General features: G+C 52.2%; 5 protein-coding genes across 5 annotated transcripts; 3 read left to right on the plus strand and 2 right to left on the minus strand.

Annotated features, from left to right (window-relative positions):
• Positions 1 to 113: 113 nt before the first annotated feature.
• Positions 114 to 2,156, minus strand: C7974DRAFT_406412 (queuine tRNA-ribosyltransferase). Its single transcript, XM_046143144.1, has 7 exons — positions 1,991 to 2,156; positions 1,653 to 1,918; positions 1,448 to 1,605; positions 1,316 to 1,398; positions 1,241 to 1,250; positions 644 to 1,184; positions 114 to 597 (listed from the first exon to the last, which is right to left on the minus strand). Exons 2-7 carry the CDS (start codon positions 1,704 to 1,706, stop codon positions 220 to 222), a joined length of 1,224 nt encoding a protein of 407 aa, XP_045990881.1. The 5' UTR covers positions 1,707 to 1,918; positions 1,991 to 2,156; the 3' UTR covers positions 114 to 219.
• Positions 2,157 to 2,425: 269 nt separating this feature from the next.
• Positions 2,426 to 4,737, plus strand: C7974DRAFT_323397 (fungal-specific transcription factor domain-containing protein; the record flags this gene model as incomplete). The annotated part of the gene is made up of 3 exons (XM_046138896.1): positions 2,426 to 2,573; positions 2,630 to 2,710; positions 2,762 to 4,737. 3 exons carry the CDS (start codon positions 2,426 to 2,428, stop codon positions 4,735 to 4,737), a joined length of 2,205 nt encoding a protein of 734 aa, XP_045990882.1.
• A 221-nt stretch (positions 4,738 to 4,958) lies between these two features.
• C7974DRAFT_323545 (Six-hairpin glycosidase-like protein) lies at positions 4,959 to 6,464 on the minus strand (the record flags this gene model as incomplete). Its single annotated transcript, XM_046138908.1, has 1 exon — positions 4,959 to 6,464. One exon carries the CDS (start codon positions 6,462 to 6,464, stop codon positions 4,959 to 4,961), a length of 1,506 nt encoding a protein of 501 aa, XP_045990883.1.
• A 564-nt stretch (positions 6,465 to 7,028) lies between these two features.
• On the plus strand, positions 7,029 to 9,216 carry C7974DRAFT_85783 (major facilitator superfamily domain-containing protein). Its single transcript, XM_046147400.1, has 6 exons — positions 7,029 to 7,406; positions 7,457 to 7,626; positions 7,674 to 8,311; positions 8,361 to 8,594; positions 8,649 to 8,758; positions 8,811 to 9,216. The coding sequence occupies exons 1-6, from the start codon at positions 7,254 to 7,256 to the stop codon at positions 9,099 to 9,101; spliced, it is 1,596 nt and encodes a 531-aa protein (XP_045990884.1). The 5' UTR covers positions 7,029 to 7,253; the 3' UTR covers positions 9,102 to 9,216.
• Positions 9,217 to 9,340: 124 nt separating this feature from the next.
• Positions 9,341 to 11,447, plus strand: C7974DRAFT_429290 (uncharacterized protein; the record flags this gene model as incomplete). The annotated part of the gene is made up of 2 exons (XM_046144633.1): positions 9,341 to 11,181; positions 11,231 to 11,447. 2 exons carry the CDS (start codon positions 9,341 to 9,343, stop codon positions 11,445 to 11,447), a joined length of 2,058 nt encoding a protein of 685 aa, XP_045990885.1.
• Positions 11,448 to 11,488: the final 41 nt, after the last annotated feature.

Genomic DNA, 11,488 nt, shown 5'->3' on the forward strand with positions numbered 1-11,488 from the left:
TAATGTCAGGGCCCAGGATCGACCGAGCGAGTCGAAGGTGCTGACTGTCCTCGGTTGTACGAATCAGGGATACCGAGTTTGTGTTTATGTCACTGGTGGTGAAGCTTTGAGAATGGTGAATGACAGCTAATATTGCAGGCAACGTAGCTGAAGTCATCTATGTTATCATTTGGGGCATCTAACTTGAAAGTCGACCTATGATGTGTTTTGAGAGCGACTTTAATCCGTCATGAGGTCTACCCCGACACCTCTTAATGCTTCGACCGCCCATTCGGGATACTTCGTCTTCTCGCCGCTATATAGCGTGCTAAAGAAGTCTCGCAGAAACTGTGGGTATCTATCTTCCAAGATAGCCTCTCTTGCCAGCCTCATAAGATTCAACTGGTAGTGTACGTTGTGCATAGTAAGGAGATGTGCTCCAGCAGTCTCCTTCGCGGTGACGTGGTACACGTAGGCACGTGTGATGCCCAGTCCCCCTTCGGATGTTGGTCGGCAGCAGGTGCACTTGCAACCTTCCTCGATTGGTCCAAAGTCTTCAGAATGAACGACATTGCGTAAGTTCAGCATACCACTGGCGGTGATTGCATTGCCAAAGCGCTGTACTTGTTAGTAGAGTCGTTGGCTCACGTAATGCAAAACTCACGGCAGTCCGGGTGGGCCAAACACAGTCAAACATGTCTGCGCCGAGGGCGACAGACACGACCAGATCTTCAGGATAGCCAATGCCCATAACGTAGCGGGGCTTCTTCTCCGGCAACAGTCCAGTACAGGTATCGACCACTTTGCAGTAGTCACTTTTCGCCTCTCCGCCAGACAGTCCGCCAATAGCAATTCCCGGAGTATCCCGAGCAACCATTTCAGCAGTACACTGTCGCCGCAGATCCAGGTCTAATCCTCCTTGAATGATGCAGAAGAGATTCTGGCGCTCGGGGTATTTGTGGGCCTGTATGCAACGATCAAGCCAGCGCACTGAGCGCTCCATTGCCTCCTTCATGCGAGCAAGGTCTGGGGACGTTGTGACGATTACATCGTCGAGCTGCATCATGATGTCTGAGCCGATCGAGTTTTGCAGCGACATGGAGTGTTCGGGGGTGAGCAGCATGGGCGAGCCATCGTGAGGGCTCAGGAAGCGTACGCCTTCTTCGGTGACTTTGGCAAGCTTGAGCAGCGATACCATCTGGAAGCTGTTCTGGGCGTCAGCTACGGTGCGTGTATCGACGAGGAGCGAGGGATCACCCACCCACCACTATCTGCAGCAGTCAGCATGTTGATCGAGGCGCCTTCCAATCATGGAGAGTTCAAGATGGGCAAGCACCTGTGAGCATATTGTGTGGCCATGACTGCAACTTGTGTGCACCGCCTACGGCATCCAGTGTTGCCTGTCCTGGCTTAAGGCCTCTGGAGGTGTCAGCACGAGAGGGAGCTGAAAGCGACTGTGTGCCCATACAGGTGGTATGTGTTGTTCAAACATAGCCTGCAGCCTTGAGCCTCGAGCTGGTCCGGGGTGAGGCCCTTCAATGACGCCTGGGTCGCCACGGGCATGAAGATAGGGAGGGGTACTGGCCCGTGGGGTAGATGCAGCGTTGCAGCACGCGCCTTGGTGACCTGGATACTCGTTGGACACCACTCTTGTTGTTGAGTACACTACGTACCGAGCATTTCCCTAGCAGCTCAAATTTGAGCGCTGACGGTATGGGCGCCATCATGTATGGATTGTTCGAACGTCGTGCATCCCAAAACGCGACTCACCAAAATGTTCGCGTAGCTGCAGGGGTCCGGCGCTAGCGTGATTATCAGCGATACCTTCGAAAAGTCATCAGTCAATTAAAAAAACGGAAGCTTAACTCGGTCTGAAACTGCTCGAGACTGCTCTCTTTCAGAATTCATTGGTGCCAAAATCGGATTGAAAACATGCGGGCTGCCAACGCTGTGTGAGAGGTTGAACAGGTTCAATACTTCTGGCAGATGAAAACATGGAAGGACCACGCACGAAGTTGTTGTGTATGTCTCAGCCTCTGTTCGTCTAGCTATATTTACACTTAGTGTACGAGAAAGGGCGGACTGTGGTCGTCAACACCGAAGAGTACTTCTTGAAACGTCATGAACAACACTTTGAGCTAGCACCAATCAGCGGGGCAGGGGTTCGGAGTTCTGCTCCTTCCCCATACCTACATACGTACCTATTTCCATCACCAGCGTCATATCATTCTGCTAGTCTCTCTGTGCCCCGATTACTCAGATGAACCAGAGACAGCCAAGGCGCAGACCTCCAGTTGTCCGCACGCGAGATGCGGGGTCCCCACACAATGCACGATGCTCCAAGCCACACCTCGGTCGCTCGGGCTATGTGAGCCGGACAACGGACGAATAGATAAGGATGATATCGTCGCAATGCGATGCGACACAATCCCATGGTCCCGCGACCATGCCAAGTGAATCTCCAGAAGACAACCAGGCTGAGGCCAATGATCAAGCCAAGCCCGTGACAGAAGGTCTGGCCTGCAATGGTTGTCGAAAGGCTAAGCTGCGCTGTTCGCGAGATCGCCCGAACTGCTTGCATTGTCGGAAAACTGGTACGCAACACTCTTTCAAACATCTTGAAGCTATGCATTGACTGAATCTCCGTTAGGACTTGACTGCATATACGAGTCGAAACGAATCAAACCGGGCCTCAAGTCAGGAGCGGTCGAGAACCTACATAGAAGACTAGGTATGCAAACAAACACCTGAATATTTATCAATTCTTTCCTAACGATGACAGATGAAATAGAACATCGCCTAGCGAAGGGAGACGTGGAATCCACCAAACGATCCCGTAACGACGTTGATGCATCAACAGCTAATGTCGGTGGTGGTGGAGATTCAGTAGCTCAGAGCATTCTTGCGCTCCTGGCAAGAGAGCTTCCAAAACTGGTCACCCAAGGACAGAACGAGTCTACACCAACATCTGAATCGAGTTTCCAGACCTGCAAGCGACGTCGAGAAGATGACGCCCTAGACATTACGTCACGAATGGACGATGCGCCGTCCCTTCCGACAGCAGATATCTTGGAGCCCATATTGACTGCCTACTTCACACATGTTCATCCTTGGATTCCAATGATACATCAGAGTCGTTTCTTTGAGAGAGTTGCGGATGAGACACAACGCGAGCAGTTGCTGATCGTCATCCATTCTATGGTGTTGGCTGCGTACAAATTCGTACCAGGCGCAGGCATATACATTCGTGCCCAAACCAGAAACTGGATCATCTGCAGCGCCATGGGGAGTCTTAAGCTCGAGCATCTGCAGGCTCTGATCATCCTAGCGTTCAATGATTTTGGAGACGGAAATGCCGAGAAGGCTTGGTCGATCATCGGTTCCATGACTCGAACCGTAGAGTACATGCAACTGGCACAAGAGCAAGAGGAAGGCGAGCAACGACCATTTTCTCAACCATTCGCGCCCCTGCAATATGCGGTCCACTGGACCGAAGTGGAAGAAAGACGGAGGGTGTTCTGGAACGTATTCCTTCTCGACAGGTTGTGCTCAGTAACACAAGGCTGGAACACCAGTCTGACTTCCGACGATGTCTTTCGAAGACTTCCATGCGATGGCTATCTTTGGAGGAAAGAAGAGCCTGTTTCGACGCCTTATTTTGGAATCTGGGACAAGTCGAAAGGCCGCATTGGAAATCCTATCGATTTTATGTCCCGTCATCCATCACCAGGTCATGGCAGCAGCAACGTTAAGTTTCATGACACAATTGGCGACCCTCCAACTAGTGCGCCTTATCCTCAATACCAACACTCGGACATGTCAACTGTCGGTGCATTCGCCTACAACATTGAAGCGACCGAATCCATGAGCCGCGTCATGAGTTACTTCTTGCAGCAGAAAGTGAACGTGCGCGATCAGGGCGATATAAGTTCGTGGCTTACCCGATTCAAAGAGTTGGATCTGCGATTGGTTCACTGGAAGATGTTACTACCACAAAAATGGAAAGCAAATCCAAACCTTACACGGCAGGTTCCACTTATGGATCCCAATCTTACGACTGCACACATCACACATAACGCCTCCATGATCCTTCTACATCAGACAATCGCTTATCCTCCGTTGCACTGGGGTTTTCGAAATCGACTACCAAGCGGCTGTAGCGCGGAAGCCTGCTATTTGGCAGGCGTGGAAATTGCCACAATCACTCAGAAGTATTTGAGCAAGTCATTGAGTAATTCTCCAATTGGAAGCCAATACGCTTTCTGCATATTCATTGCTGCTCGAGTTCTTCTTGTCCATTGGCGCTATGAGACAGAAGACCAGTTACCTGCGGAATTTTGGTCACTTGTGCATAGCTTGGATGAGATGTCTTTACGATGGCGCGCATCTGCTCAAGTATCGTCCCAGACGCAAAACTTGTTCGGAAAATATGCCTCACGTCTCAAGGAGCTTTACGACAAGTGTTCGACAGATCCGAATTATCGAATTGATGTCATGAATTACACAAGCGATATCCAGGACCGTCACCCTGATTCAGATTCAGTCTTTGGATACAGTCTTTGGCCAGTGGCTCCCCAACCCGTTACACATCTTATCCCCGAAGGCACCGCAATTCTCCCATCCAACGCTCCGGAATCAATGGACTTCACGTCTATCCCATCGCTTGATCAGAGCTTCGTTGATCTGGACCGCGTTATTGCCTTCGATGATGGAAGCATGTTCACAGCAGCGTTTGATGCTGCAGCTGTAGGCTGGTAGGCACGTACCAGCATCATACAGCCGCACAATACAGCAACACTGGTTAGCATTTGTCGGACGAGAGTTTGATCAACCATAGCATATGACCAACTTTTCAGACTTGCTACGAGTGTTCTTAGCATCCTACCGACTACATTTGTTGCACATTGGTTTAGGGATATTGTGGATGCTTGTTCATTTCGGAGCTCGTTGCACACGGGTATTATGGATTCTACGGACCTTCAATGCAATCCCATTCGAAGCAACCGGTTCCCGAACTCGACCAGATAATAGTCACCATACACAAGGCCATGGTTTGCGTAGCGTTTCCTGGCTTGGCTGTTGTTGTTCGCTGTGCCGAATTTCAGCATGCCATCGAATCGCACACCAGGCTGACTCTCCTCTGCTCGCACGTATTGATACGGTGCAGATACGAGCCGTGCTTTCTCGCGAGCTAGAGCGAAATCCAAAGTGTCTTGCACAATCCTGAGCGCTGCATTACGATATCGCAAGGATAGTGCCGGTCGGTCGATCGATGTTAATGCTTGTGATAGAATGAGCATACCATTGGCTGCTATGACGCCGGCCGATGAATCACGCAGTGGGTTGCTCTCGTCCTCAATGGGCGCATCAAAATCCCACAAAGGAACATGACGGCCTCTGGTACCAACACAAGAAGGCGCTGTCTCTAGTCGATATAAGAAGTACTCTGCGAGCCCGCAGCATGCCTCCAAGAACGAAAGATTTTTGGTCCACATATACGTTTCGGCATACCCGAGAATACCCCAGGCTTGCCCGCGGGACCATGTTGACTCATGTGCGTAGCCTTGGGCGGACAGTTGACGCTTCAAGCACCCTGTTCTTGGGTCGATATTCGCTACGTGACATGTCGAGTACCACTGCCCGTTGTACGCGTCTTTGGACGATGACACATCAGGTTCCGGGCGCAGATGCGATCGCAGGAGCGTGGTTGCATGAGCCGTTGCCATATCCGCGAGCCTTGGTTCCTGCGCATGATGGGCTGCATAGTACATAAGGTCCAGATTGCACATGCTGTCGATGATGACAATCATGTTTTCAGTCTGGTCCAGAATCTCAATGTCTTTCTTCTTCAACAAGTCCCAACTTCTGATGGCTTGAGCAGATGGCTCGTATCTCGTCGCGAGACTGTGCGCTGCTTCTACGATTGAGTCCAAGCTCCGCGCATTTCCAAAGAGCTCCCAGTCTAATCGCAGTGCCGGCATGACGATAAAGCCGATATCGTGAGTATCGGTGCGGTTCTTCATACCGTATATAGGCTCGGTCCATGAGCGACATAGAGTGGTGAGCTGACTTCGCAAAGCCTGACGTTGGATCTGCGCATCGTGGAGCTGTACACTCTGTGGAAATCTGACCAAACGCTCAAGGAGAAGGTACAGGGTCCCGGGGAAGAATCCACATGTCCAGAAATCAGCTTCGCGCAAGCTGTAGGCTCCGTCTGCTTGGGCATCTTGAGGCACGATTTCAGGGAACGCGAATGGCAGGGCTCCAATGGCGACCTGTGCGGTTCGAAACGCTTTCGCGATGATGTTCTCCGAATAGAGCTCTGGGACGGTCGAAGCTTTTGAAGTGCTCCCCGCTAACACATCGGTTGATGGGTCGTTGAGCCCACATTCGGATGGTGGTGTACTCGTCAGAGGTGTCGTCGAATCAATGTCTTCATCTTCTGCGCCGCTTGTAGACGAAACAGATGTTCGCTCTCTAGACATATGGGACTTGGTGGTCTCGCGATCCCCTTCGGTGAACAAGATCTGCCCCTCAGCGGGCGCGACTCTATCCACGTCGTCGTAGGGAGTACGACATTCGACCTGAGAGTTCGATCTGCCATCCACTGAGTCGCAAAGTGCCCTGTTCTGTTCACTTCCTACTGTGTTGGGGAGATCTGTGTTGGTGTGGGCATTCTGCGTCGGCTCGTTCGTCACCGGGGCCAACTCGACTGTTGTGATTTCTAAGAAGGCATCCTTTCCGTCGGGGGGAATTTGCGGAGTTTCTGTGCTGGCTGTATGCGAGACCACAGAATGGGGTGCTGAGGCTAAACTTGTGTCCATGATTCAAGAGACTGAACACCGACAAGGCTGTATTGAGAAAAGCAGGAGTCAGAACCAGAGCGGCATTGGAAAGCCATCTCTTCTATGCATCAAGCCATGATGATCGACTTCTTCCGGGCCCGAAACCATCTCTTGCTGTGCGGCGAAGTTCGCGGAGTGACGCTGCTCCGCAGACCGCTGGCGATGCCCCGAAACCTCCGCCATTGGTGGACCGTTTTGCGCGCCTTGCCTGTTCGGGGTGTGGAGCGAGCCAGTTGCGGGGTCTGGGGAAGATGAACCGAAGCGAGCACACCACGAGTTCTTATCGACATGGTTACTGACCAAACTCTTCTTAGGTGCATGGAATACTTAAGCGGAGCCCTGTAGCCATGTTGTTATCGGCAGATCACAGCGACGGTCGTCACTGCTTCTCTCGTACAATCAATCAGATTGTTTCTTCGCGCCGCCAGTATGCCTCCTCAGCAAGACGATATTCGTATCGAGCAGGCAGATGACTCGGGCAAAAATCCTGTCGTAATTGTCAACGGCAAGGAGGTTGTCGTGAGCTCCGCCACCGAGAAGCCTAGTCGCTCACTCTGGGTCGCATGGCTCTACATCTTCGACGTAAGTCAGACCACAGTCGCTGGAGGGCTTGAGACTAACAAACTCTATAGTGGTATCCAAGCCATTACAGTCCTGAAGAGAAGAAGCTTGTGCGTAAGCTTGATTGCATTCTACTCACGCTGTGCTGTTTTTGCTTCTACATCAAGTGGCTTGATCAGAATGCTCTCAACAGTGCATACTGGTCAGGAATGAGGGAAGAACTCCACATCAAGGGCAACGAGTAAGCAATATCTGTTTTCCATTCAATTTCGGCTAACGTGAAACAAGATACTCTCTCTTCGGCACCTTCTACAACATCGGTTACATGGTCTTCGAGATCCCCAGCATGATGATCATCTCGCGCCCTAAGCTTGCCCGCTACTACGTCCCCATCATGGAGATCGCCTGGTCAATCCTCACATTCACTCAGTCTCGTCTGAGCAGCGTCTCCCAGATTTACGGTCTCCGCTTTCTGCTTGGCTTCCTCGAGACCCCCGCCGCGACCGGATCCATCTACCTTCTCACGTCATGGTACCGCTCCGACGAAGTCTTCAAGCGCGCTGGCGTTTGGTACGTCTCTAGCAACGCCGGTGCCATGTTCAGCGGCTACCTGCAAGCTGCAGCACACAAGGGCTTGAACGGCGCGATGGGCATGTCGGGCTGGAGGTGGCTCTTCATTATCGACGGATGCATCTCGCTCCCCATTGGCATCGCTGGTCTATTCCTGTACCCCGGTCTGCCAACTAGCCCGAAGGTCTGGTGGTTGACGGAAGATGAGCGCAAATTGGCTGTTGCGCGCATGCAGAGCCAGGGTACCAAGCAGAGCGGCAAGATCGGCAAGCGCATGCTCAAGCGCGTGTTCACCAACTGGCACTTCTATATCGTCGTGCTCACATACGTCTTCTTCCAGTGCACCAGCTACGTCGGTAAGTGTCGAAGATGATTATGATATGACAGCGAGCTGACAGTGAATAGGTGGCCAAATGCAAGCTTGGCTCAAGAAGGAGGCAGATATGAACGGCACCTACAGCATTGAGGAGATCAACCTGATACCCACAGGTGTTCAGGGCGTGGCTATCGTGACTGGCATTCTCGTCACATCTCTGGTCATGATTTACCCCATGTGGGCGGTCTTCTCCGTTGTGACTGGCATTCTCCTCTTCTCCAACGTGTGCTTGCGAATCTGGCACATTCCGCTCGGACTTCACTGTAAGCGATTCTGCTACTTCAAAACTGAGGATTGATAAGCTAACACGCAGCCAGTCTTCGTTTACTACCTCCTCGGCATGACCTCTTGTGTCACACCAATCCTCTTCCCATGGGCAAATATGTTAATGAAAGACGACAACGAAGCGCGCAGTTTCACTACTGGTGTAAGCCCTCTTTACCTTTTCGCACAAACGGCAGTCCACTGACACACCACAGGCTATGATGACGATCGGATGGGCATTCTTCAGTTTCTACCCAATCACCGTCTTTCCCATCCTGGAAGCACCGCAGTGGACGAAGGGCTTTACAGTCAACATTGTCTTCATTGTGTGCTACTGGACGATCTTCCTCATTGGCCAGTACCTTTGGCGCAGAGAATTGGCGGCGAAGAAGTTCGACATCAATGCGTCGGGAAATTCGAGTGAGGATGATTTTGTAAAGGAGGTTGAGAAGGACGACGCTGTCCACGTCGAGACCGTGGAGGATAAGAAAGAGACTAGAGTTTAGTGGAAGGAGCAAGCCTCAGACGACCCTATTGTAGCGCAAAAGCACTTCATGCAGTAGTTATAGCAAGCTAGCTCTTGCACATTCAAGAACAGACACGGCCGATCTCAAAAGCCCGAAAGTTCCACCTTATGCCAATATCCCAATGCTCGGGCCATGTTTGCTCCGTCGATGTTCCAGCAAAAGTATAAATCCTCCACGTCCCCCCGAACCATCTTCCTCACTACACCCACAACACCAAAATGCCGCCCCTAACCGGCTTCTGCGATAACCCAATCCGCACCCGCCTTGACTACACCCGTGTCGCTCTTTCCCTCCTCGGCCCCCTCGTCCCCTACAAATCCTCCTCCAACGCCCGCATCAAAATCGCTACTTCCACCGGTGCTGGCTTTAGCGAGACCGCCGCGCAACTCGAAGGCTTTGCGCGCCCGCTGTGGGCCGTACCCTCACTACTGCGCTCGGGCGATGCACCCTCACATCTCAAGACGTGGGTCGATGGCGTGAGAGCGGGAGTCGACCCAGAGGCAGCGGAGTACTGGGGGGATGTGCTGGAGGAGGGTTTTGATCAGCGGATGGTGGAGATGGAGAGCATAGCGTACGCGCTGCTGAGTAGTCCCGATGTGTTTGGGTTCCAAGATGACGATGCGGTGAGGAAGAGGCTGGTGGCGTGGCTGAGGCAGATCAATGGGTTTCCGATGCCGAAGAGCAATTGGCTGTGGTTCCGGGTGCTGGTCAATCTGGCGCTGGTGAGGGTTCTTGGAGTGCCGCTGGATGAGGTGAAACATCATATTGATGAGAGCTTGGAGACATTGGACACGTTTTATCTGGAGGATGGGTGGAGTAGCGATGGGCTTTGGTGCGATGACAGGAAGCAGGTTGACTACTACTCTGGTAGCTTCGCGATTCAATTCGCTCAGCTTCTCTTCGTCAGATACGCTCCTGATTACGACGCAGAGAGGTCAGCGAGGTACAAGGAGCAAGCAAGAGATTTCGCGAAGTCGTATTGGCGGTACTTTGGACCCAGCGGCGCTGCCATACCGTTTGGCAGAAGTATGACCTATCGCTTCGCATTCGCGGCGTTCTGGGCTGCAGTGGTTGTTGCCGAAGTTGATCTACCCGCACCACTGGATGATTTGGGCATTGTCAAAGGCTTGTTGGGAAGACATCTCCGATGGTGGGCACAAAAGCCGCACATCTTCAACACCGACGGCACGCTGAACATCGGGTACACATATCCCAACATGTACCTCGCCGAGGACTACAACTCTCCACAGTCAGTTTACTGGTGTTTCAAATCGCTCATCGTGCTCGGCATCCCAGAAGACCACGCATTCTGGTCCTGCGGAGAACTTCCCTATCCAAAATCCGACTCGATCGCAGACGTGGAATTGATCTGGGCACCCCGACACATACTCTGCAACGCCCCCGAGCATCACTTCCTCCTATCATCCGGCCAGTCCACGAGCAAGCGCTTCAAGGCCCGTGAGGCCAAGTACGGCAAGTTCGCGTACTCCTCTGCATTCGGGTTCAGCGTCCCTTGCGGCCCGTTCCTCGAGCAGAGTGCGCCAGACTCCACTCTAGCAATCAGCTTTGACGACGGTGAAAAAAACTGGAAAGTTCGCTGGGACCCGTATGATGTCGAAACATATCCTGTTCGCGTTGGAGATGAGGAAGTGCCGGCACTAGCTAGCAGGTGGCGGCCATGGAAGGCAGAAGAAATCACGATCTCGACTCTACTGATACCGCCGGTGAAGAAGTGGCCTGGATGGCATATCAGAGTCCACAGGGTGGTATATTCGCCAAAGGGAAAGACCCATCCACTGAAGCTGGTAGACAGTGGGTTTGCGGCCTCAGCGCAGACTTCGAGCGACATTTCGGTCTTCGAGCGGCGTATAAAGGCCATGTCGGATCTGGCCGAAGTCTCGCAAGGCTGGTACAAAGACGGCGACTCTACGCTCGTCATCTCTCAGTCTGGTGCGAGTGGTGTTGTAGACCTGACATCTGACTTCTTCTCGAAGATGGCGGGCGACGGCTCCCAGGACATCAGTACCACGGTTTCTGTCATCCGTGCAGACCCAAATACGTAAGTTCCATATCGTTGAGTGATTGATATCCATTGACGCAGAATGCAGCAATCTTGTTGCACAGAGGACCTTGATTCCAGCTGTGCATCACACGCTGATGTCCAGTGAGCAGGCTGAAGACTTAAGTATTGTGTACACGTTTGTGACGGGCGTTTTTGCTATCGAGGCTTTCGCAGATGAAAATCCGAGCGATATCCAACGCATGTGGAAGAACAGACCGCGAGGGAGCGAGCTTCCAGCTCTCACGTTCTTACATAGAAAGTAACAAAGTATTCAAGAATTGTAGCAAAAATCACAACTTCACGA

The sequence above is a fragment of the Boeremia exigua genome (genome assembly GCF_020726555.1).
Source record: "Boeremia exigua strain MPI-SDFR-AT-0100 chromosome Unknown C7974scaffold_16, whole genome shotgun sequence".
Classification (NCBI taxonomy): Eukaryota; Fungi; Ascomycota; class Dothideomycetes; order Pleosporales; family Didymellaceae; genus Boeremia; species Boeremia exigua.

Excerpts from the sequence above, each read along its gene's own strand:
- C7974DRAFT_85783 (XM_046147400.1), top strand. The coding sequence starts at position 7,254 with ATGCCTCCTCAGCAAGACGATATTCGTATCGAGCAGGCAGATGACTCG. Across the intron at positions 7,407-7,456 it reads CATGGCTCTACATCTTCGAC|TGGTATCCAAGCCATTACAG; the intron begins GTAAGTCAGACC and ends CAAACTCTATAG. Across the intron at positions 8,759-8,810 it reads CGCGCAGTTTCACTACTGGT|GCTATGATGACGATCGGATG; the intron begins GTAAGCCCTCTT and ends GACACACCACAG.
- C7974DRAFT_406412 (XM_046143144.1), bottom strand. The coding sequence starts at position 1,706 with ATGATGGCGCCCATACCGTCAGCGCTCAAATTTGAGCTGCTAGGGAAA. Across the intron at positions 1,399-1,447 it reads TTGAACAACACATACCACCT|AGGCCTTAAGCCAGGACAGG; the intron begins GTATGGGCACAC and ends TGACACCTCCAG. Across the intron at positions 598-643 it reads TTTGGCCCACCCGGACTGCC|CGCTTTGGCAATGCAATCAC; the intron begins GTGAGTTTTGCA and ends TAACAAGTACAG.